This window comes from Rhinolophus ferrumequinum, chromosome 11 (genome assembly GCF_004115265.2).
Source record: "Rhinolophus ferrumequinum isolate MPI-CBG mRhiFer1 chromosome 11, mRhiFer1_v1.p, whole genome shotgun sequence".
Taxonomy (NCBI): Eukaryota; Metazoa; Chordata; class Mammalia; order Chiroptera; family Rhinolophidae; genus Rhinolophus; species Rhinolophus ferrumequinum.
The window spans coordinates 8,101,328-8,127,989 of NC_046294.1; the positions used below are offsets into that span (position 1 = coordinate 8,101,328).

The 26,662-nt window shown below is 49.5% G+C and overlaps 4 protein-coding genes and 1 non-coding gene across 10 annotated transcripts; 3 read left to right on the forward strand and 2 right to left on the reverse strand.

Moving 5' to 3' along the window:
* The first annotated feature begins 4,179 nt into the window (after nt 1-4,179).
* BSCL2 (BSCL2 lipid droplet biogenesis associated, seipin) lies at nt 4,180-15,936 on the forward strand. Of its 5 annotated transcripts, XM_033119540.1 has the most exons (13): nt 4,180-4,246; nt 4,550-4,628; nt 6,466-6,665; nt 8,173-8,489; nt 9,693-9,774; nt 12,763-12,906; nt 13,695-13,829; nt 14,001-14,098; nt 14,698-14,839; nt 14,985-15,051; nt 15,207-15,278; nt 15,373-15,453; nt 15,592-15,936. In XM_033119540.1, exons 3-13 carry the CDS (start codon nt 6,582-6,584, stop codon nt 15,732-15,734), a joined length of 1,365 nt encoding a protein of 454 aa, XP_032975431.1. In that variant the 5' UTR covers nt 4,180-4,246; nt 4,550-4,628; nt 6,466-6,581; the 3' UTR covers nt 15,735-15,936. The 5 variants fall into 5 exon arrangements, with proteins under 5 accessions (XP_032975431.1, XP_032975432.1, XP_032975436.1 ...); XM_033119541.1 differs by lacking the exons at nt 4,180-4,246; nt 4,550-4,628 and having other exon boundaries at nt 6,373-6,665; nt 15,598-15,936; XM_033119545.1 differs by lacking the exons at nt 4,180-4,246; nt 4,550-4,628; nt 6,466-6,665 and adding an exon at nt 7,468-7,536.
* Nucleotides 4,574-6,104, reverse strand: GNG3 (G protein subunit gamma 3). Its single transcript, XM_033119555.1, has 3 exons — nt 5,862-6,104; nt 5,358-5,457; nt 4,574-5,081 (listed from the first exon to the last, which is right to left on the reverse strand). Exons 2-3 carry the CDS (start codon nt 5,454-5,456, stop codon nt 4,953-4,955), a joined length of 228 nt encoding a protein of 75 aa, XP_032975446.1. The 5' UTR covers nt 5,457; nt 5,862-6,104; the 3' UTR covers nt 4,574-4,952.
* Nucleotides 15,937-16,066: 130 nt separating the features above from the next.
* On the forward strand, nt 16,067-18,876 carry LRRN4CL (LRRN4 C-terminal like). Its single transcript, XM_033119546.1, has 2 exons — nt 16,067-16,799; nt 17,257-18,876. Exon 2 carries the CDS (start codon nt 17,262-17,264, stop codon nt 17,964-17,966), a length of 705 nt encoding a protein of 234 aa, XP_032975437.1. The 5' UTR covers nt 16,067-16,799; nt 17,257-17,261; the 3' UTR covers nt 17,967-18,876.
* A 2,669-nt stretch (nt 18,877-21,545) lies between these two features.
* UBXN1 (UBX domain protein 1) lies at nt 21,546-25,723 on the forward strand. 2 transcript variants are annotated; one of them, XM_033121227.1, is made up of 10 exons: nt 21,546-21,684; nt 21,785-21,872; nt 22,012-22,065; nt 22,153-22,259; nt 22,343-22,412; nt 22,654-22,845; nt 22,940-22,991; nt 23,141-23,254; nt 25,225-25,417; nt 25,577-25,723. In XM_033121227.1, the coding sequence occupies exons 2-10, from the start codon at nt 21,814-21,816 to the stop codon at nt 25,624-25,626; spliced, it is 891 nt and encodes a 296-aa protein (XP_032977118.1). In that variant the 5' UTR covers nt 21,546-21,684; nt 21,785-21,813; the 3' UTR covers nt 25,627-25,723. The 2 variants fall into 2 exon arrangements, with proteins under 2 accessions (XP_032977118.1, XP_032977119.1); XM_033121228.1 differs by having other exon boundaries at nt 22,153-22,247.
* Nucleotides 24,724-24,830, reverse strand: LOC117031397 (U6 spliceosomal RNA). The gene has a single exon (XR_004424537.1). It is a non-coding gene; the product is annotated as a U6 spliceosomal RNA (small nuclear RNA).
* Nucleotides 25,724-26,662: the final 939 nt, after the last annotated feature.

Sequence of the window (26,662 nt, forward strand, 5' to 3'; positions counted from 1 at the left end):
AGCTTGCACCCTCTGTGTGCCCACTAATGAAGTCCCATAAAACGTTGGGAGAATGGGGTGGTAGCCCTCAGCCTGAAGACTGTGAGCACCAGTCTCCCCTTTCTGTCTTCCAAGGTTGAGATGGGCGTGAAGTCTCTGAAATCATCTCTGTTAGGGTATCTGTCCTCTTATAGTGCAAGAGAAGGAACGTTTCTCAGGGTTTCAGCTCACACAGAAACGAAGCAGGATTCTTTTCACTGCAGCAGGATATGTATATAGGTGAATCCTGTGGTGTGGGCTACCAGGCCCGGGTGCTGAGAATAGCAACTATTTTATACAGTATGGAGGGCATGAGCCCTGCTGGTTTTTTTGATACACAGGTAGAGAGTAAATAGAAAGGGGGAGGGGGGTGGGAGGCAGCTCAGTGGGGCTGCTGCAACTTGGGAAGAGCGTGAATGTAAGCGAGTGTAACAAATGCGTGAACGGGAGTGCCCCTTCCCCATTTCTTGAAACAGGATTCCTCCCGGGGTGCTTTCCCGGCTTATCCCCAGAGAGGCCTCTAGCCAAGAGACTTCAGTTGGGATGATTTTTGTTTGTTACTTTACCAACATCCTCCCAGTTCTTGACCAACAGATTCAGGTGTCTGGGTTCAGGAATTTGGGTGGGATATGGGAATGCTCTTTCAATATTTAGCTTCAGTTTTAATTCATCTTCCCGCTCAGCACTGGGTCAGCCAAGAGCTTACTCAGCAAACCCCACCTATTGCAGCACTGCCTAGTGAGGGAAAACCCTGGGTTGTGCTTCTAGAATAATGCTTTACTTCCATTTCCTCACCTGGGCAGTTCTCTGTTTAAAATTTTGTGCTGAGATTTGATCTCTCCCTCTCCCACTGTTACCACCATGCAGGCCTTCTAGGTTTGCAGGCTCTCATTCTGGCCCTCTAGTCTCCTCGTCTGTGACACCCTTCTTCTGCCCCACAAACACCCCTGACCCCGAGGCTGGAATGGGGGGCTAGTAGGAAATAAGTCTGCTTGCTCATAATGATGTCTTTTCTCTGGGCGCCTGCTTTCTTGTGGTGCCGTCAAACGGATTTGTGTGTGGCAGTGGGTGAAATGATTGCATGAACTTTTCTGTAACACACTACTTTTTATTATTATTAAGGGAGTTTTTTGAGAAAGCTTTGCTCATAGCGTCAGGGCAAGGAGGTAAAAACTGGAGCCCAAAAAAGTTCCCTTAGGGCAAGATTATGTTATAATAGAAAATTGAATTTGAGGCAGGAGCCACCGCCCTTTTTCAAATGTTTAGTCCTCCAGTGAATAGCATCTTTAAGGTCTATGATGGTTTGGGGATGCTAGGCCTTCAGGGCCAGGGGGACACACCCTATGCCGCTTTGGGTTTTTTTGGAGGGGAGGGAGGGTTGGGGAGGTACTTGTTGTTTATTTTTGACACTAGAAAGTCATCTTTAAAAAAAAAAAAAAAAGCTGTTTCTCTCGGTGGGTAGAGAGTGAGACTGCCACGTTTAGTCCAAGAGATCACTCGCAAGAGATCACTCGCAACAACAGTAGATGTCTGGGTTTTGTTTCTGTCTGTCTTTTTATTATGAGAAAACAATGTTAAGAGGGCAAATGTGGATTAACAGGAGGGATCCCTAGCCTTGTTTTCCTTAGAAGACTTGTTTAGTGTTTTATCTGACCTCTGTTGTAGTTGTAGATGGAAAAGCTTGTGAGAAAAACAAACACCACATGGAGCCTGTAAATGTTTTTGCACAACCTGTAAAGCATTCTTGGAAGTGGCCAGTAAAAAAGGGTTTTACCATTTTAAAAAAATGTAACTGTGTCATTGTTTACATCTGTAACCTTTTCCTCCCCTGTTCTCATTACAACATTCTGGCAAAAATGTAGGCACAGTAGCTTCCAGTTTTAGAATAAATAACCATTTGGATTGAATTCACTCTATCTCCTGTGGCTGCACTGACTGGGGTGGAGTGTGTCATCTGGGGGACTGATTTATTTACTTTTGATGTTTCCTCACGTTGCACTGAGTCCAACCAAGGGTGGCTTTCCTTTCCCATGGTTGTTGCTCCCTTCCAATTCTACCACCACTTCACTCGGGAGCCAGCCATGCCTTCACTCGCGGGTTGTTGGCCTACTTAGTGTGTGCTTATGCTAAAAGCTTGAGCCATTAGAATAGAAGAAAATCAATTATAAGTCATGACCTCTGTGTATTTGGCCTATACTAAAACCAGTGGGATGTTTGAAGTTAAATGTAAGGTTCCTTTTAGGAGCCAAATTTATGCATGAATAATTACCACTTAGGAGAAAAAGCCTACTTATTCAACAGAGGATGTTTGAGGGGTGTTATTTCCTAGTGAATTTGAAGAATGAGAAGATAACTTTAACAAAACAACTATTGCATTGCTAGCCCTGGACTGATCATAATTGTAATTTCTAATAAATTGTCGGGCTTACTGAAGCTGGGGTGCAATCGAGAGTTCTGAAGGAGTAGTGATTGATAAAGCTCTAGATGCCTCTCTGGCTTCTCTCTATATAGGTGACAAGATTCAAACCTCGGGCTTACGGTACCCTAAAGGCTACCCTTGATTTCAGTGTCTGCCCATTCTCTAGTTTATTTAAAGTTACTAGTATTAGAGCAAATTAATAATTTGTAATGGTTATTTATAGCTCACGCCTTGCCTCTAGTAACCTCTTAAGCTCCCTTTCCTCCCCAACTAGGGCTGCAGCCATTCACCCCTAATCTTGTATGAAAATTGTGCAGTAAAATTGAGCAAAGGCTTTTGAAAAAAATACCAAGATTACATTTATTGAGCACTTCTGGCTTTTTACCAAGTCTGAGCTGATGAGATTTTCACTTCTCTGGAACTTGCCAAACACTGATGCTGTAGGAAAAGAGAAAGGTTCTAAGTGTCTGTTATGTCCTGCTTGCCATTTAAGCTTGTATATAGCACAATCCATTCATTAGGTATTTGAGTGCCAGCTATGTGCCAGACACTGTCAGGATGCAGGGGTTTTCAGGAAGCACCAAGGAATTAAGTAGGCTCCTGAACAGAATAGGGGTAGGTGCCTACTTCAGGAGGGCAACCTGATTACTTTCCCAGTTTCCTCTCTGTTCCTCTTCCCTTGCTCTCTTCCTGTGTGAAGGTGTGGGGAAGCTGAGGGTGATGGGCTATATCCCTAAATGGGGGTCATCCTGCTATTACTAGAGGCAGCCCCCCAACCCCAAGTGTATCCAGGCACAAAACGAAATGGCCTAGGCTTCCCCTGGGAAGGATGTATCCCTGAATTTCCGGGATCTTGACAATCCATGAGGAGCAGGACATCCTCTGTTACCTTCTCTGCCTTGGCCCTGGTCCCACCTCAGTATGTTTACCCTTGGAAGGAAAAGGCTTCTAGAGAGGCAGTCTGTGGCTTATAAATCTACCAAGTTTGAGTCTGGGAGGCGCTTCTGAGACATTAAGTTAGGTTTGGAGTCTGGCCAGGCAGCATTTTGGACCACTACAAGGGGTGGTGAGCACACTAGGGGCAAGGACATTGCTTCTGGTGGATGTGACAGAATGGGCCAGAGGGGAATAGAGGAGCAGAGCAAGCCCCAGTTCCCTCAGGAAATCCAAATTTCAGGCTTATCTAACTTCTAGGGAGACCAGGAGGTGACCAAGGAACAGCGCCCGAGACGAACGGCACGGGACATGGGACATTGATCGCACTCTGTTTACGCTCCAAAGGGAGCCTCTATTCGGCAAGCTATAGAAACCTAAATTGTCTCGCAACATTCAAGCGACCAGAGCCTGCTAAGCAGTTTGCTGGAGTACCCCTATCCCGTGATCCTTGGCTATAGCCTGCCCTGTGCTTTCACCTGGAATCGGGGCGGGGTGGAGGAGGGAACGTCAGCTTCCAGACTGGGTTGGTGAGAGTGAGTATTGAGTTGGCGAAGGCAGGAGCAGCCATTTTAAGACCAGACGAGCACCGAGGGGACCATGTTGAGAACTCTGGCGGATGCCTCGGGCCGCCATTTTAAGAATGGGACAGGCGTAGAAACCCTGTACCGTGAAAGGCAGTGACGTAGGGCCGCCATGTTGGCGCAGGTCCTAGGCGGCGGCCATCTTGGGAAGGGACCGGCTGTGGGCGCGGCCATCTTAGAGGTAAAACCGGCCCCTTCGCGGGAACTGGAACCAAGCTCCTCCCTTCCGTTACTGGGTTCATCCTGTCTGCAACTACCCTCCTGAACCCCCTCCCTAAATCCATCCCGTTCGGTCTGTTTTCAGTTTCACTTGCCTTCATTGTTCATTGCCCGTGTGTGTGTGTGTGTGTGTGTGCGCGTGCGCGCGCGCGTTCTCTCTCTCCGTAGACTATAAGTGTCTGTTGTGACTTAATTCTTCCACTTGAGACGCGCTCTCGCTCCCACCACCTCTCCCCCTCTCCCAATCCCACCGATCTCCGATCCTCGACAATGTCTAACCTGCTTTGACTGGCTGGCCCTGTTCCCTGGGTATGGCACGCCTTTCAACTGCCGCAGCCACCCCCACATCTATTGACTGATGATCCTCTCCCCCAAGAACGCTAACACAGGAGCTGTCCTCTGAGATTCTGGATGACTTTATTCTTCAAATGGCTTTACCCTTCCAATAGCTCCAGGTGAGACTGAGAGCAAGCACCCGGCCCATCCCTCTCTCCATTGTCTGAGTGGGTCACAGAGGGAAGCGGGCAGGACGTTGGCAGAGTCTGATGGCCCTTCTATGGGTGGAGCAAAGGGTGCTTGGGGTTAGCCTCAGTGGGCGAGGAAATGGAGTTGACAGATATGTGAGGGAGGGCTTTGTGCTTCAGATAACCTCACAGGGTTGAGCAAGGGCTAGGAAAGGGATGCAGGGACCCTCAGGGGCTGACGCCAGTTACTGACCTAAGGAAGGGTCTAGGAGAGGGAAAGGAAAGGTGAGGAGGTGTGAGGAAGGACAGGGCAGCTCAGAGGAGGGCACAGAAGAACTTCTTCTCCCGGAAGGGATTCTCTGAAGTGGGCACAGGGGTGATGAGGGGATCCTCACAGGCGTGGGCATCACAGTAAGTCATCAGGTCTGCTGCTGCCTTGGAAACCTGGGGCAAAGCCAGGAGGGGAATTGTTAGCCAGAAGCCCTGAAAGGGACTGCAGCCTCCTTTCCCAAATGGGTTATCTTATACCATCTATAACATTCCTTAAGACAGTCTTCTCTTCCCTCATCCCCCACAGAGGCCTGGGGACATCTTTCCTTACAGAGCCCGGGAGTCCTCCCTTCATCTCAGGGAGTCAAGAAAAAAAAGCATCTCTTATCCTGAGGTTTGGGAACTTACAGCACAGCTGGGTCAACTAATGGGATCCAGGGTCCCACCCACCTTTATCCGGCACAAGCTGGCCTCAATCTTAAGCTGTTCCACCATCTTGCGAGCTTGCCCAATACTCATAGTGCTGTTCACAGGGGTCTCCCCTTTCATCCTGGAGAAAAGAGAGGGACAGCTCAGCATGATAGAGGGCCCTGCACAATCTCAACTGAAGGCCCCCCTCCATACTCACTCCTCAAAAACCTTTACAAGGCTGGATCAGGTGCCCCGATGTTTTCCCCTCTTTATCCCCATCTTCCAGTGTGGCCTTTCCCATCCCTGTCTTCCTCAGCTGAGGAAATGGAGAGGGTGGGATGAGATGCTCCCCAGACTCCCATATGGCCTGGGCCACAGATCATCATACGTACAAATGATGTAAGGCTTTTCAGCCTCTCAAGCTATGTGTGTTCCCAGCTCTGAAAGCCTCAACCAGAAAGAGCCCCTCCCTGATGGGATGGCATAAAATCCCCACTGCCCCCTTGAGCCCCCAGGGAAGAAAGCAATATGCTCCTGACTCACCTGAGGCCAGAGGCGGCAGCAGCCCTGGGGAGTAGGGTCAGTGGGGTACACCAAAACCTGCCTTAGATGGATGCCCCACCTTGCAGGGAGTTGCAGCTGAAAGTATCTGATACAGCAGAAGAAGTAGCTTATACAGAGAAGGCCACTGGGGAGGATCAGGTCAGTGGACTGTTGAGGGCCAGTCCCAGTTTCTGCAGCTCAAACGCTGCCCAGACAGCTGGTACCTGAAGGATGAAGGATGCTAGAAGGAGCTGCTCAGATCCTGGAGCATACCAACTGCCTGGCCAATGGGGGAGCCTGGCTGTTGCCTTGCAGCCCCTGTGCACTCCCCCACTGTTACTGTCTCACTACCTGCCCCTCCCCCATTGCAGGCATTCTATGTCTGGGCTAGAGCCCTCCCCAAAGGAGCTGGAGGAAGCTGAGGCCTAGGCAGACTCCCCCCACAAATGGGGTGGTCTGGACCTGTGACAGCCCCTGCAGTAGAGTCTGCAGGGGACCCTGCGCATTTGAAAATCAGACATCAGCTGGGCAGTCGCCCCCCTCATCCCCTCCTTTTTCTACTCTGACACTGCATTTATCAAGTGAATCTTCGTTTCTCTCCCAGGGACCCTCCACTCCCCATATCCAGGAAAATGTGATGAGCTACAGGTATCAGCTCCTAGATCACCACTTCGCCTAGCCACAAGTGACTCGCAAGATCCCGCGAGGTACGTCAGGAAGATGTCTAAAGAAATGGCAGACCAAAAAGAAGCTGGAGGAAAAGAGGCGTACAGCGACCAGATCAAAGAATCGGGCAAAGAAGAGGTAGGGGGCATTGTGGGGAGAGTCAGTGGGGGTTTCTGGGAATAGATGGGCTTCCTGAGTGCGGGTGGGGGTGTTGGTCTGAGAGATTACCTCCCACGCCTGCATCGCTGTGCTTGGTGCTGCTTGGTGCTGCGGGTGATGCAAAGATGCCAACAACACTGACTTCACCCTCAGAAGGCTCTTATTTGGGGTGAATAGACATAACAAAACAGAAGGCGCTGCCTTCCGAGACCTAGTCTAGATAATACGCTGTGGGGACTCTGAGAGAGAGTTTAGTTAGGGTCAGAGGAGATAGATCACGCATCGTAAAAGCTGGAGGTAAAATGGGTCTGAAATGCTACCACTCTTGTGAATGGTGGACAGTCAGAGCGCCGGCGCATGGCGCAAGGGGCTGCAACGTTCTTCGAGCGATGCCTTGGATGCCTAGGGGTCCAAAGACCTGTGGGCGATTAAAGTCAGCGCCAGGTGGCTGCCTAACACTCTCCCCCTTTTCGCGGTTTAAATGGAGGGTGGTTAAGGTATGGACCGAGGGCCGTGATTGCGGCCTCGAAAGCCGGGCCGAGGGGGATGCTATGACTCATAGCATCCCCTGGATATATCTTGGGGGCCTGGTGGGAGGCGCCTTTCCCCCTTGGTCATGGCAACCGGAGAGTGACGGACCACCGCGAGAAATAGTGGGGAGCGCGCGGAGGCGGGGAGCCCAGCAGTCGGGAGGGCCCCGCCTCTCGCGCCTAGCCCCGCCTCTGTGCCGTGCCCCTCCCCTGGACGAGGCCCTGCCCCCGGGGCTACAGAGGCAGCCGGCGGAAGGAGGCGGGGCTTACCCGGGAGGCGGAAGTCCCTCTCGCCGTTGCCTAGGCAGCGCGCGAGGCTGGTGAGTCTGCGGAGCTCTGGCAGCGGTCGGTCTGGTTTTTTTCCACGGTGGCGCGGTTAAATCGGGGCTTCCGGCGCTGCGCCCATCCGCGAGCCGGAGGGGGCTGGCGGGGAGCGGACCTAGGCTGCGGGACGCCCTACCCGGCGTGGGTCGCGGGCCGGTAGGCGAGCGAGCGCAGCTCCAGGAGGAGAGGAGAAACTCGGGAGGCAGTTGTGAGTGCGCTTCGCCTGCTTGCTTTGAGTCTGGCTGTACAACCTTAGGCAAGTCGCGCATTCTTTCCGTGCACCACCTGTGTGGATTGTGTCAACAAGGCGTGTGTAAAAGCGCCTTGTGAGAATTTTAAGGTGCCCATTCTCTATGTTACATATGGCTATGAATATCGAGGTGGCCTGCCCCAGAATCATGTGCCCCGAGAACGAGTTCAAATGAGGAGCTCTGGCACTGGGGGTGAACAAAGCCGAGTGAAGGAAAGGGGATAATTGGCTGAAAAACACATTTGGAGAAAGGTCATAGGAAACAAAGCCTGTGCTATGTCCTGCAATCTCTGGTTCCTCAAAGCCAGCCCAGTAACCTTGTCCCTTTTGTCCCCACCTTTCCCTGGAAAGAAGCCATTCTTCCCCATCTGTCTTTTTCCAGGAACCTCCAGCTGCTTCATCCCATGGCCAGGGGTGGCATCCCGGTGGCAAAACAGCTAGGAACTCAAGGCCTGAACCCGGGGCCAGACCCTCTGCAGTCTCCACCATGGTCAATGACCCACCAGTACCTGCCATGCTGTGGGCCCAGGAGGTGGGCCATGTGTTGGCAGGCCGTGCCCGAAAGCTGCTGCTGCAATTTGGGGTGTTCTTCTGTACCATCCTCCTCCTGCTCTGGGTGTCTGTCTTTCTCTATGGTTCCTTCTACTATTCCTACATGCCGACAGTCAGCCACCTTAGCCCGGTGCATTTCTACTACAGGTGAGAGGGATCTTCTATCATGGAGGAATCCTGTGGGAGAATTGCTGCAAGGGCCGTTAGAGCTTGTCAGTTCAACCCCCTCATTCACAGAGGAGGAAACTTGGGCCCAGTGTGCTTATATGACTTATTATCTTGCACAGCCCAAGGCTGGAGTGGGTTTGGGCTGACAGGGCTCTAGGGTCCTGGCTCTACCTCTGGTTAAAAAGAAGAAAAAAAAAAAAAAAAGAAGAGGAAATTCTCCTTCTAGACTGTAATTATGAGGGTCAGTTCCATTTAGGTTGGATCAGACTTCTCTCAGGGCCACAGAAGACGTCTGAGCCTAGCCAACCCCTTGGGTCATCTCAGAACTAACCTGGCCTGTATTAGAGGAGGTATTAGGAAAGCAGTAATCTGCCTTTTACATTACTTCCTTCCATTCCCGATAGTCTACTGCACAATAGAGATTATGGAAATACAAGGTAACTGGTTATGTAACCCCCCAGAGTCCTGCTCCTTCCCACTTTACAGACCCTGCCACATTCTCTCCCCTTCTCTTAACAATGGTTATAGGGCCAATCAAGAGCTACTGATAAGGGCATTATTATCAATGGGCTAAAGTTGTTTTTTTTCCCTGTCCTGAGTTCCTGGTCATGAGCTGTAATTTCTAAGGCAGAGCTGCTTAAATTTTTAAGAGTCATGGATCTCCTGAAAGCTATGGCTCTTCCTGCCATAAAAATGTATCTTTATGCCTAGGTGTATGCTGCACACACACGCCCATGTGCAGTTTTGCCTACAACTTGAGGGGGTTCATGAGCCTTTTAAAGACCATCTGTGGATCCCTTTGGAGGAGTTATCTCAAACTAGGCCCCAGACCAGACTATTGAATCAGAATCTGGAGGTGGGCCCAGGCATCTACATTTTTATCAAGCTCCCCAAGTTGAGTTTTTAAAATCACTTAAGTCTGAAACTGTTCATCTGAGTGTCCATAGAGTTCCATCTAAGAATGTCTTCTCTCATAAGAGGAAATAAGCTGAAATAGCAGAAAGAGAATGAGAATCACTTGGATCCCCTGGCTGCATTTCTCCATCTCTCTCTGTAACAGAGAAGGGTGCCTGCTCTGGGAGAAGGGGTGGGGGATAGAGAGTGTTAAGGGGCCAATGAGGGGTGTGGATGGGTAAGGCAGACTCCATAACTTAGCAGAGTGTCATCCCCGTTCTCATTTAGGACCGACTGTGACCCCTCCACCTCCTTACTCTGCTCCTTTCCTGTTGCCAATGTGTCCCTAGCTAGAAGTGGACGTGACCGCGTGAGTATTGAAACTGAAGAGGGGTTGCATTAGCACTTTGGTGACTTGAAATTGGAAGGCTTGAGAAAGAGCTAGAAAACAGGGATTGAGTAATAGAGACTAAGGAAGGAAGGATGTCAAGGAGAACACAAGTCTAAGTGAATTGTATGGATTGTTTCCTGCAGTGTTCTTCTCAAATTGTTTCAGCCAGGCCACATCTACTAGATGAGGTGTATTTTAGACCTAAATGAACCTAATTTAACAAATCAACTAGTTAATTGGACTAGGATGGAATCTACCCAAGAGTTTTGAAAGCATGTATGTAAAATTATGAAACTATTGACAAATGTGTGTGGCCTGCCATTACAAAGGGTACTGTGCCAGAGGACTGGCCAGGTGCCAGTATGACATCAGCAAACCTGGCAACCCTAAGAAATGCAGCCTGGGAATGCATCCTTTTTTATTAGGCAAGCTGGGGGAGGCTCTGGAAAAGGGAAGGATCCCTGAAAGGACCTTAGAGGAGCAACATCATTTCTAATCACCAGAGTTGTTGGAGTCGTCAGCCAGCAACATATTCGAAGTAATCAGTGGTCAACCGTACTTTCTCAGAATTTAAAAATCATTTGAAAATTATTTTCCAAAAATGGTACTTGGGAGGACACTGACTTTAAGATAGAAAACACAGGATAGAAATAAATGGTCACTCTGAAGGAAGGAGTGTAAGGAAAGGAGTGTAGAGTCGGGTTCCCTGGGATTGGGGTGCAGACTGGCATTACTTGACAATATAAATAACCTGGGAGACTGTGTCTCCTGTGACACTTTCCGTTTTACCACCAAGTAGCCATACGCTATTAAAAAAATTTACAAGGTTAGATGAGTGGGCCCCAAATGGAAAACGTCAAAGTAGTGAGGTAGAATGTTGCACATTGCAAGACAGAGATTTTTCATCATAGTGCTGCTACTCAGGAAAGGAACTTGGAGATTATAGAATTGTGAAGACGTTGATTCGATGGGCTTCTCTGGCGATGATGATGATGGTAACTAATAATAATAGGAATGTATGGAGAGGATTAGGAACACAGCCTCAGTACCTCTGCACCTGGAATGGCGCATACAGTGGTGTGGCTGCCCATTGTAGAGATCACAGTGGTGATACAGGGAGCCTAAAGCAATCGGGTGCAAGGTTGCTGGATGAGGAACAAAGGGAAAGTTGAAGCATGAGGGGAGATCCAGCCCAAGGCCCCGAAAATTAAAGCAGGTTGATCGTTTTGTTCATTTGCAGTGAACATTGTTGAATGGATGGATGGATGAATGAAATAATGTCTCTACCCTGTGTGTAACACCTTGCTAGAAGTAGATGTGGTCTTGCTCTCAAGGAGCCCACAGGACTAACAGAATTCTATATATTATAAGAATTGCAAAGTGTAAGATGCAGATTGCAGATTCTGCCTTTTAGAAGAATCTGTGAAGAATTTGAAAGGTCAGTGTGAGACTATGGAGATGGTGAAGCTCAAAGTGGACCTTTTAAGGAAGGGTGAATATTGTGTGGGAATGGGGAATTAGGGGCAGAATCTGCCTGTCAGGTAGACACATGTGGACAAACGCATGGAGTCATTCAGAAGCTTCTGGTATCAGATTCTGTGGATCCCCTTGGAGGAGATGACATTTAGACACAATTACTAGTTAAAAAAATATATATCTGTGTATATATACACACATACACACACACAAAACAGCTTTACTGAGATATGTCACATTCCATACAACTCATTTAAAATTTACAGCTCAGTCATTTTTAGTGTATTCACGGAGTTGAGCAACCATCACTACAATCAGTTTTAGAACATTTTTTATTACCCCAAAAAGAAACCCATACCATGAGCTAGTAGTCACTCCCCGTTTCCCTTCAGCCCACCCAGAGAACTGTTTTAATGTTTCAAAGAATTCAGAGAAATAATTGGCTTAGATTCATATGGCCTCTATAGAAGGGTAGGAATCTCATGGAATCCATTTTTTTTCTATGAGTTTGTTCAGAACATTTTGCAAATTAGATTTTACAATTAGAAATTCAATCTGCTACTACATAAGTTGCAAACTTTTCAAAACACTACAGAAAATCCTTTGTTTCTTTGGATTTTTTGTTTGAAATCCATTCTTTTTTTCAACAAATAATTCAGACAGAAAGTAAGAATCTGTATAAAGACTTGGATCACTGGCTTTCCACCTTTTACCCTAGTGATAAAATATTCAGAGGCCCGTCAGTCATTTTCCAGATTTTGGAGCTGGTTCGCTACGGGCTAGGGCAGTGTTTTTCAACTTTTTTCCTCCTCCTTAAATCCATTCCTTCTTTTGTTAGAAGCAAAAGCTTTCCCATCACCCCTGTGAATCTTATAAACCACGCTGAGGGGGTCATGTTACAGGAAAATAGTTGAATATAGGATTAGAGGAATATAGGAATGGTCAGGAAGAACTAGGGTATGTTTGGTGGCAAGTCTTTAACCTTTTGAGGTTAATCCGAGAGAAGAAGCCTTCCTGCTATGAGTCTCGGTTCTGCCAACAGAACCAACAGAAGGGACCCAGAATGACATAAAGATGATCTGGAGCGACAATGACTGCAAGACCTGGCTAGGGAGACGATGAGCGTTTCTGGCACTTGGTTAATTAATAATGTCAGTGAAGGCAGGTTATGCCCAGGGGGATGGCCTCCTGGGGACAGGCCTGAGTCACAGATGGCCCACTTGGCAACATGATGGTTCACTTTTGGAAAAGGAATGTGACAAAGCCTCTTTCTCGGAACAGCAGTGGGACTAAGATCTCAGAAGTGGGAGGGATCCAGCCACCAGTAGGGGGCAGCACATTCTTGGGATAAAGAGATGGAGAGGACTGTTAATAATACTAACCAAGGGGGTTGTGGCAGACTGTTTGGAGGGGCTGGGGGTGGGGGTGGAACAGGGACCATACAATTTACAAGTACACGTTTTTGAGGAGAGATGGGGCTACCTCGGGCAGGTGCTGATGTATGGACAGCCGTACCGCGTTACCTTAGAGCTTGAGCTGCCAGAGTCCCCTGTGAATCAAGGTTTGGGCATGTTCTTGGTCACCATTTCGTGCTACACCAGAGGCGGCCGAATCATCTCCACTTCTTCGCGCTCCGTAAGTGTTCATGGCCTATATGGGAGGGTGTGGAGAATGACGACAGATGTTAGAATATCTGGGTTGGCCTTCAGGAGAAAACATCCTAGCTCTGAGGTCACAAGACACATCCAGATAGGCAAGAGGACTGTTTACCAAATCAGACAGACAGCCCCAGATATCTAGTGGCCACGTCCAGCTTTGGGGTAAAGTCTGAAGAGTGGAGCCGCTCTGAAAATGGGCTTCTTTGGAGCCAGACAGACATGGGCTCGAATCCTCACTCACAAACATACTAGCTGAGGGGCACCTTACTGACCCCCTTGGTTTTAAAGTATTATAAATGGTGTGGTGGTAACTCCCTATAGTAAGACTAGTTTGGATTCAGTCAGGAAATGCAAAGTGCTTATTAGCATATAGTGGGTATTCAGTGAATGTTAGACTCCATTCTTAATTGTCAATAAAACCACATCATGAAAGCAAATCCCTACATGTCTCCACAGGGGAAAAAGCCTCAGATGGTGTACTGGGGCTTAATCTATTCTGGATTATAGAACCATTTGGGGGAAAGTTAGATCAGAGACAGTGTCAGGCTTGCCCTAGGAAAGTTTCTCAGAAGAGGCGCCTCTCAGGGACAGCACTGAAGCATTTGGAACAGTTGGCTCAAGACTTGGGGGAACGTGATAGGAAGTACAAGTGAGGGAGCAGGGGACCTGAGGAAGAAGCAGCCTTCATAGACTCTCAGGGGTGACTGAGGGGCCGTGGGAACCTGGGGGTATCAGTCCCCAACCTCTCCCTCCTGGCCCTGGCAGGTGATGCTGCATTACCGCTCAGACCTTCTCCAGATGATTGACACACTGGTCTTCTCTAGCCTTCTGCTGTTTGGCTTTGCAGAGCAGAAGCAGCTCCTGGAGGTGGAGCTGTACCCGGAATACAGAGAGAACTCGGTAAGGGAGGTGAAGGACTAGGAGACAGCCCAGACTTCTGCCTGAGGAGCTTCTGGGCTCGGTCAGGAGGGACAGCAGCAGAGGCTGGAGGTGGGCCCCAGATTGTCAGGAGCAGGATCTCTGCCTGACACGGCTACCATCCTCCCCCTTGCCCCCCCCCGGCCCCTGCAGTATGTGCCGACCACCGGAGCATTTATCGAGGTCCACAGCAAGCGCATCCAGCTGTATGGAGCCTACCTCCGCATCCATGCCCACTTCTCTGGGCTCAGGTAAGGAACCACTGAAGTGATCCTCGGCGGCTCTCATGAGGCCGCCAAGTGAAGAGGGTCCTAACCAGAGATAACAGGTTTTACCTGGGCCACAGGTTCTCAACGCTGGCTGCGCGTCAGCCTATCAATTCCCTGGGGAACCTTTTTATTTTCCTTTTTTGAGGTCACATTGGTACAACATTGTGTAAGTTTCCTGCGTACAATATAATGCGACATCTGCATATACCACAGCATGTTCACCACCAAAAATCTGTTTTCCTTCCGTCACCATATAGTTGACCCCTTTTACCCATTTCGCTCTCCCTCCACCCCCCTGTCCCTCCCGTAACCACCAGTCTGCAGTCTGCCTCTATGAGTCTGCGTTTGTTTTGTTTTGCTTGTTCGTTTGATTCCTGGGGAACTTTTTAAAAATACTGCTGCCTGGGCCCTGCCCCCAGACCAACTGAACCGGAATCTGTTAGGTCCACATCTGGCCATCAGACTTTTTGGAGGCGCCCTAGGGAGTGCTGATGTGCAGCCAGAGTTGAGAACTGCTGTCTTATGAGAAGGCTGGTGCTCTCCGGTGACTGCTACCTTCTTGTCCCTTCTTCCTGTTTCAGGTACCTGCTGTACAACTTCCCAATGACCTGCGCCTTCGTAGGTGTTGCCAGCAACTTCACCTTCCTCAGCGTCATCGTGCTCTTCAGCTACATGCAGTGGGTGTGGGGAGGCATCTGGCCCCGACACCGCTTCGCTTTGCAGGTCGCAAAGGACCCCCTTCCTCTTCCCTTCCTGATCCTTCTCTGACTGGGGAATGAGCCAGGGCACGTTGGGGGCTCGGGCTACAGGGCCCTGATCACTGGGGAAGGAAGGCAGTCCTCACTGCTGAGTGGGTTCTCCCCCATAGGTAAACATCCGAAAAAGAGACGGTTCCCGAAAGGAAGTCCAAGGAAGGATCTCTGCCCGTCAGCCAGGTAAAGGTGATGGTTGGGGACTCGGTGAGAGGGGGCTCCTGAGCATCCAGTATGAGGCTTCAGGCTCTCCCACACTGAGCGGAGGGTCAAAGGAGAAGCACTGCCGTCCAGGCACGGCCTCCCTAGCCCTACCCTGCCCTGCCTTCTACCCCAAGGCCAAGAGGAGTCAACCCAGCTATCAGACATTACAGAGGATGGTGAGAGCCCTGAAGATCCCTCGGGGACAGGTACGGTGCCTCAGCCATCCCTCCCTGCCAGCTCCTCCTAGCCCTCCCCTCAGCCTCTTCCAGTCTGACCTCTGTGTTCCCCCTGTGGCCGCAGAAGGCCAGCTGTCTGAGGAAGAGAAACCCGATCAGCAGCCCCTGAGTGGAGAGGAAGAGCTAGAGCCGGAGGCCAGTGATGGTGAGAGGCACCACCCTGCATGGGGACCTGGTTAGGGTGGGGATGGCATGCGATAGGGAGGATGCCACGTTGAGGGGGGAGGGGCCCCTGGTTATCTAATTTCCTGTTTGGGATTTTGTTTTTCCCTCCGTGGCCCAGGTTCAGGCTCCTGGGAAGATGCGGCCCTGCTGACAGAGGCCAACCTGCCTGCTTCTGCCCCTGCCCTGGCCCCAGAGACTCTGGGCAGCTCTGAGCCCTCTGGGGGCTCTCTCCGGCAGCACCCCACCTGCTCTAGTTCCTAAAGAGAACAGGGCAGAGTCCTATTCCACTCTTCAGACTTTACCCCCAAGCTGATTTACAGCCACCAGATAACTGGGCTTGTTTGTCTGATTTGGTGAACTGACTCTTCTTCCCTATCCTGATGTGTCTGTGACTTCAGTCCTTTTCCACCTGACCCCTTCCTTTTCCTGTGGCTCCCCCAATAAACTATATTCTTGCCAGGTGCTTCTGACTCTTTGAAGTGATTCAGGGCCATTTGAAAACCTTGGGTCCCCCAGGCATCCCCCACCGCTGATTGGAGGAGGTTGTCTTGTCACGGGCTATGATGGGGAAGGCCTCCAGACCCTGCACTGTCTTAGGCACAGCTGTTTCCATTCATAAGCCTCGGAAGTGCAAGGAGAGAAAACCTATCTTGTCTGCTCCATCCACGTGACTCATCTCTGGGGAGGGGGATAGTGTAGGGTGGGTCTGGAAAGCTGGGCTACGTCACTCTGCACCCCTCCCTTTCTCTGTCCATTGGGAGGCAGAAGACAGGAAATGACTGTCATGGATGTGGTATGATTTTTACCAAAACAGCATTTTGCAGCTCAAGCCCCATGCTATCCACAGCTGTTTTCCTCTCTTACCAGCCAGGTGGCCCCCTCCCTTGTGTTCCCTTCCTCATCCCTTCACATGACTTTAGCCTTTGGATTCTCAGCTCCTGGCTGCTTTCCACATTCCAGTCCCCTTTCAGAACCCAGGCATCCTGGCCTCCAGCTGAAACCACTGCATGTGGCTTCCCCCATCCCTGGCCCCGTGACTCAGGCCTTCTGAAGGGACCAGCCCTCTTGGCACTCACCAGGAAAGGGGCAGGGGGAGGGGGGCTAGGTGGTGACATCACAGTTGAAGGGTATAAAAGCTTCGAGTCAAGCAGAATTGAAATTGAAGACACAAAACCTGACTGCCGCCTGTGCTCCTGGGGACCCCTCGTCCTGACACCCACAGACGTTTGGCCGCAGACTCCCACTGCATCAAGGCCTAGCACTGGTGAGGGACTGTGGTGGGCCAGGAGTCGGGGCAGTGGAGAACAGGCAGCACTCCTGTGACAGGTGAGTGCCAGGTCCTTCTCTTTTTTGTCTCATTTCTGGATTTTTGCATGTGTCCTTGACTGATACTTATTTTACTTAAATCTTTTCTGAGGGGCAGCTGGGAATTACTCCACCTTTCTTCCTTAGGCTGAGTAAATCATTTCCTCCCCTTCTCCTCACCAGTACTTTATTTATTAACTGTTTCTAGTACTGGGTACATTGCTGGTTACCCATCTGTCTCCTAACAGACCATACGTTACCCTTTTTTGCCCGAAACCAAGCGCATACACTGTTCAGAAGTTGGTTGACAAATGAGTGTATCTGTCTGTCTTGTTTCTTCCTTTTTTCTGTTCTCTTCTTGGTCCGCAGTGGTGTTTCCTTGTTCGGGGGTGGACTGGGAGGTTGCTGAGGCAGAGAGCCTGGAAGGAAGGCCTGGGGGCTGAGCAGCCTTTACTGACCCACCCCCCTTCCCTTCCAGACTCCATGCTGGGCTCTCCCTTCCTTCTGTGGCTCCTGGCTGTCTCATTCTTGGTTCCCAGAGTGCATCCCTTGACCCCTGAAGACTTTGAAGAAGGGGAGGAAGATGGGACACTGAGGTCACCTTTGCCAGCTGTCCTCTGTGACTACGACCGCTGCCGCCACCTGCAGGTGCCCTGCAGGGAGCTGCAGAAGGCCAGCCCGACGGCCTGCCTGTGCCCGGGGCTCTCCAGCCCTTTGCAGCGGCCCTCTCCGCCACGCCTGGGAGAAGTGCACGTGGTGGCCGAGGACAGCAGTGCGGTAGTACACTGGTGTGCCCCCTCCTCCCCGGTCCAACAGTACTGGCTGCTGCTTTGGGAAGGCAGCGGGGCTCCCCAAAAGGGCCCCCCCCTCAACTCTACCATCCGCCGAGCAGAACTGAAGGGACTGAAGCCCGGGGGCACTTATGTTGTTTGTGTGGTGGCCGCTAACTCGGCAGGAGAGAGCAGCCTGCCCTGGGCAGGTGGCCAGGGCCCCGAGGGCACTGCCGGCCCTGCCTTTGGGCCCTGCGGCCGGCTGGCCGTGCCCCCACGACCTCTCAGCCTGATCCATGCAGCCGTGGGTGTGGGCACGACGCTGGCTCTGCTGAGCTGTGGCGCCCTGGTCTGGCACTTCTGCCTGCGCCAGCGCTGTGGCTGTCCCCGCCGCGCTCAGCCCGAAGCAAGGCTCTGAAGCAGCCCATGGGCATCTCAGCCACGTGGGACCCGCCACCCGGCAAGCTCAGCTGGGGCTCCTGGAGGAGGTGCAGGCCGCTGCTGCCCGGTGCAGCCCGGGTCCCTCTGAGCCTCTGTGCTCTGCCTGAGAGCTCATGCAGGTCCTGCCTGGCTCAGGCTGCGGAAGGAGTATAGAGGGTCTGCGAAGTTTTTCTTAGAGGACCACATAGTAAATGATTTCCGCTTTTGTGGTCCTGGAGGATAAAATCAAAGATGTTGGTACTTGTATAACCATGTAACCAATTATAACAATGTAAAAGCCATTCTTATTCTTAGCTCATGGGCCTTATAAATCAGGCCTTGGCCAGATTTGGTCCATTGGCTGTAGTTAGCAACCTGGCCATACACTCACAGACGGGCTCTGTCACTATGGGTGGCTTCTGTGGGATTTTAAAAATAAGCTGCTGCAGGATAGGAGTTTGAGGCCAAAGACTAGTCCTTTTTCTGCTTTTTGTTTAGATTTCCAGGATGGGCACACCTGACTCAGAATCCACCCGTGTCTGAGGTGGGTGGAAATAAATGACTGACATGGAGTGGAGAAGAGAGGGACAGCCCAAGCTGCTGTCTGGGACAAGTTTGCATTTTTGTCAGTTTAAAAAATAATAAAATGGGCGGCTGGATGACTCAGTTGGTTACAGCACAAGCGCTGAACAACAGGGTTGCTGGTTCGATTCCCACATGGGCCAGATGAGCTGCGCCCTCCACAACTAGATTGAAGACAACGAGCTGCCACTGAGATTCCGGAAGGGCGGGTATATGGCTCAGTTTGTTAGAGTGTGAGCTCTCAACAAGAAGGTTGCTGGTTCAATTCCCGCATGGGATGGTGGGCTGTGCCCCCTGCAACTAAAGATTGAAAACGGTGACTAGACTTGGAGCTGAGCTATACCCTCCACGACTAGATTGAACAACAACGACTTGGAGCTGCGGGGCCCTGGAGAAACACACCGTTCCCCAATATTCCCCCCAAAATTTAAAATAATAATAATAATAATACAATAATACCAAGGGATTCCCCCCATGTGTTTATTATGTATCCACTATAACAACATTAAAGGAAATGTAAAAGGAAAAATTTCATTTTTCATGACCCTTTTCAACTCCCTGTCCTCACACATAGTTTTCAGAGTTGTCGACATAATTTTGAATTTATTTTTAAATGCACTGGATGTAGAAAAGTCTAGCTACAGAGTATAATCCTCACTTTTAGGTCTTACAACATTTTTTTATTACAAAGGTAACACATATTCAAATTTCAAACAATACTGAAGAGTATAAAGAGGAAGTTCCTTCTCAAGAGGTAACTGCGCAGCAGAGCAGATCTTTCTCTATGCAATGCAAATATTTTCTTCTTTCACTTAGTATCTTATGGACAATGTTCCTTATTGGTTAAATCATAGCCTCCTTAATTATGTTAAACGCTGCATAACTTTCCATTGGAGGATACTCCTTAATGGACAGTGGTCATGGCTCTTTGTTGGAACATTTAAGTTGTCTGCAGTGTTTGCTATGGATATCCTTCTTTGTGGATCCTCACATTTCTGTACTTCTATAGGGTATTTACCTGGAAGTAAGTCACAGAGGCAGTACTATGCAATTTAATCATTCTTAGACTTCTAGAATAAATTTAGAATACATTTGTTATCTAGGCTACACTTAACACACTGCAGTGAATACTTTGTGCCTTTTTTCTTTTGCTTCCTGTATCCTTAGCATTTATTCATTTACAAGTAATAAGGACCTACTATCTCATTAAAGACATGCTTTACATGCATTCTCACCTTAATCTTCACCACAATTGTTCCAAGAGATGGTATCACCTTTTGACAGATAAGAAATTTGAGGTTCTAAATGGTTTGAAGCTTCATGTAAGGAGTTAGGATTTGGGCCCAAACGTCCCAACTCCAAAGCCGATGCTCTTCTCTCCACCATGGAGAAGCAAAATAGCATGGTGGTTTATTCAATGCACACTGCATTCACTAAATTCACTAGGGTTTGAATCCTAGCTCTGCTACTGTGGGGACAGAGCCCCAAAAAGCAGTTTCCAGGCTCTCAGCCTCACATAGAAAGGTGCTGGCTCAGGTAGTAAATGGCCATCGACTGTGATCAAATGGCCATCAGCTGTGGCTAGTTGGCCGTCAGCTGTAACCAGTGAGCAATTGGCCACTAATATAACTGCTGTGGCTACGCTAGCAAAACAAAAAGGGAGGCTAGCAAATAGATGGTGGCTGTGCCTGCAAGCGGCGCAGTGAGGGTTGAGAATTATGTGGCTCCTGGTTCCTGTGTCTCCAACCCAGCCGCCAGCGAGAGTATAGTGGTGTGACTCCCCTACCTATGGCTCCGTGGGTATTCCTTTTTGGCCTCACCATGTCCTGCGTTCTTGTGTGGGGAGTGGGACCAGAGACCCCGCCGGACGCCCTGCACAACACATGGCGTAGTCGGCAGGATCCCCTGAACTACAGCTACTTACCAGCTTTGTGACCTTAGGTAAACTATTTCATCTTCCTGTGTCTGTTTCCTGTGACTAATAGTACTTATATGATTGTTGTGATGATTAAATAAGCCTTAATCTAAAAATTTCTGGTGCATACATTATCAATATCAGTCATTTATTGTCACTCTGCCTATTAAAGATTAAAAGTGAGCTTCATCTTTGGGGATCTAACAGACCAGGTATCTGTGGAGAGCTAAGTAATCAAAAAGGACTACACAGCAGGGGGATAAATGCTTTTGGGGTAAATACTAGAGCTGGGAGCTGGAGAGGAGGTGGTCAAAACAGGCTTCCCTTAGTAAGCAAATCCGGAATCCTGTTAAAAAACAGAATTAAGCAAGCCCACCAAAGAGGTAGGACATCCCAGGCAGAAGCACTGGTAGGTGCAAAGGCTCAGAGCAGGGAGAGGGACTGTTTTGCAATAATTACAAGTTACACTTAAGTGGTGGGAAATGAAACTGTGCACTAACTACTAACAAAATAGTTACACAATAGTCTTGCCAGGCACCTGAGGTAGGTGCTATTGTTATCCTCACTTTACAGATGGAGCTCTAACAAAAAAAGGGGCAGGAGGAAGCCAGACTACCAGCATTTAAATTTTCTCCTAAGTGATTGGGGTGTCGGAGAAGTTTTAAGCAAGGAGGTGATGACAGGATGAGATAATGTGTTTTGCAAAAATCCCATCTGCGGTCCGACGGAAGACCTCTCAATTCCCTGGAGAGTTTCAGCAGTCAGAGAATATGCACATTTCCAAAGTATTTGAGATCTTGTTCCCCGGCATATGTGCTCAGTTTAACTCAAACTCTTACAAAAGGTAAGGAAAAAAAAAAAAAAAAAAAGGATATGCACATTTCTATGGCTCCTGATAAACACTGCCAAATAACTTTCCAACTGGTAGAGCTAAGAGACCATATCCGGAGCTGGCTTCTTCCGCCCAGGGGTTTCAGGGCCGCACCGTCCTTCCCCACCGTCACCAGGTGCCCGGGCTTTGGGGGCCGTCCCCATATCGGCGCCTCCCACAAGCTGCCTGGCTCCGGCCGCGCAGTTCTGGCGTTACGGCCAGGCCTGTGTTTTCTGGCTCTCGGCGGCACCCGTCCACGTCCGCCTACACGTGACCCAAACAGATACAGCCACTTCCGCTTCCCCTCCGCTTTCTTCTCGTCAGGGTCCGCGGCGGATCCAGAGCCGGGTGAGTGAGCGAGCGCCGGGCCGGGGCCCGTCGGGGGCGGGGTTGTGCGCGGGCCGGTGGCGCCCCGCGCTGATCCCCTCCGCCCTCCTCGTCCCCCCAGGTCCCCGCGGAAGCGGCGTTGGTGGCGTCATGGCGGAGCTGACGGCTCTGGAGAGTCTCATCGAGATGGGCTTCCCCAGGGGACGCGCGTAAGGGAGCTCCCCTAACCCCGGCCGGCGGGCTCGCGGACGTGTCCGGGCCTTTCCCCCGGCCTGGCCTCAGGCTCTACGCCCCAGCCTGACCGTCACCATGGCTCTTGGGCGCTATTCACGGTGTTTCTGCCCCCAGGGAGAAGGCTCTGGCCCTCACAGGGAACCAGGGCATCGAGGCCGCGATGGACTGGTGAGCGTTCACAGTGGGTGGCGGGGACTGAGGACTGCTGGGACGGGCAGCCTCAATGTTCACCTCCCTTCCGACTTTCTCTGCCAGGTTGATGGAGCACGAAGACGACCCCGACGCAGACGAGCCGCTAGCAGCGCCCCTTGGACATACCCTGGGACGGGAACCCACCTCCTCGGAGCAAGGTGGTCCTGAAGGTCCTGACTGAGGGACACGGTGTGATTACGCAGGCGGGCCCGAGGAGGGTGGACGGGGAATAATACCGACTGCTCGTTTGTAGGACCGGAGTCTTCTGCGGGAGAAGGCAAACCCATTTTGAGTGAAGAGGAAAGACAGGAACAGACTAAGAGGTATGTAGTAAGGAACAATCTCGCACTTTTGAGGGTCACCTTCCATTTCTCCCCAGTGCACAGTCTGATCAAAGAACCTTGAACTTTTCACATTCCCTCTGTCCTTTCTTGACAGTTTTTGTTTTTCTTTCACCTGCTTGGGACACATGTTCCCTGATTTTGTTTTTGGAGTCCCGTGTTATAAACTCACCTTCCCAATCCATGTCCATTTCTCCTGAGCTCTTTCCTTTCTGCCCCACAGGATGTTGGAGCTGGTGGCCCAGAAGCAGCGGGAGCGTGAAGAAAGAGAGGAGCGGGAGGCATTGGAACGGGAACGGCAGCGCAGGAGACAAGGGCAAGAGTTGTCCGCTGCGCGACAGCGGCTACAGGAAGATGAGATGCGCCGGGCTGCTGAGGAGCGGAGGAGGGAAAAAGCTGAAGAGTTAGCAGCCAGGTGTGGGTGCTGGGGATGTTGGATTAGAGAGAAGAAAGGAATCAATATTTGCTTTGCCAACGCCTGACCTATTTTCTTTCTGTCTGTATTCCAGACAAAGAGTCCGAGAAAAGATCGAGAGGGACAAAGCAGAGAGAGCCAAGAAGGTAGGTGATTGGGAAGACCCTGAGGGTAGTAATTAAGTAGGTGGGCTGGTAAATCCCCTTTTCTGCTTCAGATGGAAAGGATGGGCTTACACAGTGTTTCTTCTGAGGATGAGCGAGTGCCTGATGGAGTGTTTTCCTTTGTCCTCCAGTATGGTGGTAATGTGGGTTCTCAGCCATCCCCAACAACAGAGCCGGGTCCTGTTCCCTCCTCTCCCAGCCAGGAGCCTCCCACCAAGCGGGAGTATGACCAGTGCCGCATACAGGTACTGATTCTGATTTCTGTCTTGCTCCTGGGACCTTTCTGTTGGCCTGTAAGGTACCCAGCCCAGAGCTTTTTTCAGTTATGTTTCCTTTGCCAAACCTCTCCCTTCTTTGTAAATAACTTTGGAAGTCCTCTCTCCTCTACTCTTAGGAGAGAGATCACATTTCACTTACCCAGTCTTATTTAAATCCATACCTCCCTCTTACTCAGCAATTACCGTATTTTGCCGTGTATAGTGCACACTTTTTTGCCCATATGTGTGAGAGAAAGTTAAGGATGTGCATTATACATGGGGCCTACTAATTCCATATCTATATGTTTCTTAATTCTTTTATTTATGCTTATGAGTATAAAGTGTAACTCTAGAAATCAATGATATCCATATGTAAAATAATACCCTGGAATATGATAATGGGTTTTGTTGAACTTACAACGAACTTGCAACGAGGAAGAATTCTTGGCCTATGATGCATAAATACCGTAAATTTGTACCTTGTATCTGTTCTTGTGTTTTGTAATTATTGGTTACATAAAATTTTGTGTACCATAATGTTAAAAGATAAATGCTAAAATTCCTTTATAATACAAAAAAAAGAACCTAAATGTTGTTGTCACACAACAGCCTGGCAGACTGTCCCCCCATGTCTTTCCTTGTGGAAAGAAGAGTCTGTGAGACTGTGTATCCCTGGGACTGTATATTTCTCTCTATTTAGTCTCCAAAAGAGGGTTTGCAGCCAATGACGAGTAAGATTCCCCACAGGGTGGGGGGAGGGGGACAACTCAAGCCAGGCGGAACCCGGGAACCGGTGGAGATCCCCCGATGAGCTGCCTTAGAAAGATTTGGGAAGGGGCCTTGTTTCCCCTTCCCCCTGCCTGGGAAAAACCACTGCTGGCTCTGGTTTTACTCCTCTCACCTAATTGTGAGGAAAGTCTTTAGAGCGATAAAATCAAGCTCTGTCTGCTCAGCTTTATAAAACAGGCTCGACATGTTATATACGTCCTTTAGGGAGTCACATACCTCACCTCAGTCATCATAGGTCTTTTGCTTCGGCTGTTTGGGGACCAACATAATTGGTTTGGGTTGTTTCTGTAACGTGATGGATGAGTCTCACAGACTGTGTCAAAAACAATAATACTCCCTTGTATACTTATCAATAAATACCACCAGTCGGCTTTATTCTGGGCTCCAGTCCTCTGAGACTGAGAGACCCCTGGCCTGAGATTTAAACTGCATTAAGTCTCTGTTTGTTTCTTTCTTAAAAACTTAACCCAAAGCCGCCCCTTCTCGCTCCCTCACTGCCTGTGTTGCACTGGATGCGACAAAATGTAAACAAATAAAAATTTGAATTAAAAAATTGAAATGATTTTTCATTTTTTTATTAGTTTCAGGCGCACAAGACAAAGTAATACTTAGACGTTTATCATTTATATCCCTCACACTGTGTGAGCCCCCCTCCTCCCATCCACTATAAAAATATGGAACGCTTCACGAATTTGCGTGTCATCCTTGCGCAGGGGCCATGCTAATCTTCTCTGTATCGTTCCCATTTTGGTATATGTGCTGCCGAAGCCAGCACTAAAATTTTTTTCCCCCAGAAAGTTTGGGCGAAAACCATGGGTGTGCATTATACATGGGAGCGCATTATACACAGCAAAATACGGTGCCTCTTCACTTGTTCATTTGTTCATTTGGTTTATTACACAGCTATTTGCAAAGCTACCATTTATTCATTTATGATGTATGTATTTAGATACTTTAGTGTACTCTTGTCTTTCTTGAATTGTAAGGGAGCAGGAAATCTCTTTAGTGCTTAGTACAGCAGTGTAAGCGGTGGTTCAGTCGGTGCTTCAAATAGTAATCATGCCGGTTCATTCTGAGAGGAAGGAGGATGCAGCTTGTTCTCCTTTTCCTTACTCGGGTACCTCACTCAGTTTTGACACTCACCATACTGTATCTTACTTTCTCTCTAGGTCAGGCTGCCAGATGGGACGTCACTGACCCAGACGTTCCGGGCGCGTGAACAGCTGGCTGCTGTGAGGCTCTATGTGGAGCTCCACCGTGGGGAGGAACCTGGAGGGGACCAGGACCCTGTGCAGTTGCTCAGTGGCTTCCCCCGGCGGGCCTTCTCAGAGGCTGACATGGAGCGGCCCCTGCAGGAGCTGGGTATGACATGCGGGATCTGAAGCACGACTGGGGTGGGTAGGGGGCATGCCTGAGAAAGGAAAGGATGCAGAGAAGGGACTCTGGTGATGGTGTGAAGCCAGGAATTTGGAGGCAAAAAGCAAGTATCTGTGGTTCAAGCCTGTTTTCTTCCATTTCCAGGACTTGTGCCTTCTGCTGTCCTCATTGTGGCCAAGAAATGTCCCAGCTGAGAGGCCTTTATCCCGCCATCCTTCTCTGACCTCTTCGTCTTTGATAAAGCACTGACTGACATCTCCTTCCTAATAAACAGACCCTCTGAGTTCTCTATGTGCCTGAGTCCTTCCTGAATGGCTGAGAGGGACAAAACTGAGGCAGAGGAAGAATCGAAAAGGGAAGGCTTTTCAGGTAGACCCTACTCCACATCTCATGTTTCCGACAGACTTATTTCTGATCTCTGGGTATGATGAGTTGCTGAGGCAGTTGAGACGGGCAAGGTGCTGGGGTGGGGAGTACAATAGAGAGCACCTTTTGCGCTTATGGGTAAAGCGGTGCATAAGTCTGAAATCCTTACTAGCTACTGTTTCCCTGAAAATAAGACCTAGCCGGACCATCAGCTCTAATGTGTCTTTTGGAGCAAAAATTAATATAAGACCCGATCTTATTTTAGTATAAGACGCATTAGAGCTGATGGTCCGGCTAGGTCTTATTTTCGAGGAAACACGGTATGTAACTTGACTTCGTTAAGCTTAGTTTCATTTCCTTCTTTAGTAAAATAGGGATAATAGTACCTGTTAATTGGGATGGTTGTGGGGGTTACATAATGCCGATATAAGGTGCTTTTAGCACAGTGCTTGGCACCAAAGTCCCCAGTAATTACTAGCTACTAAAAGGGTAATTTTTTATGTGGTTATTCCCAAATGTTGAGAAACATTAGTGACCTTCACAATTGCATCTCTTCTGCACTAAGAAATATTGAATACTTAATATGTACCAGTTTTAAGTGCTTTATGTGCATTAGATATGAAGGCACTATTACCTAGGTGTAGGTACAAGTATCCCATTTTAGAGACTGGGACACTAAAGCACATGACTTACCCAGACTGACAGGTCGCAGGCAGCAAATCATGAACCATACTTGGGGAGCCCGAATAGGGCTCCAGTCTCTGAACTGCCAAGCGCTTACATCAGAGCTCCTCTCACTGCTGATCACCTCACCCTAGTGCTCCCTCAAAACAGCTGCTGACTTTCCTCTCATTCCCGGACTAG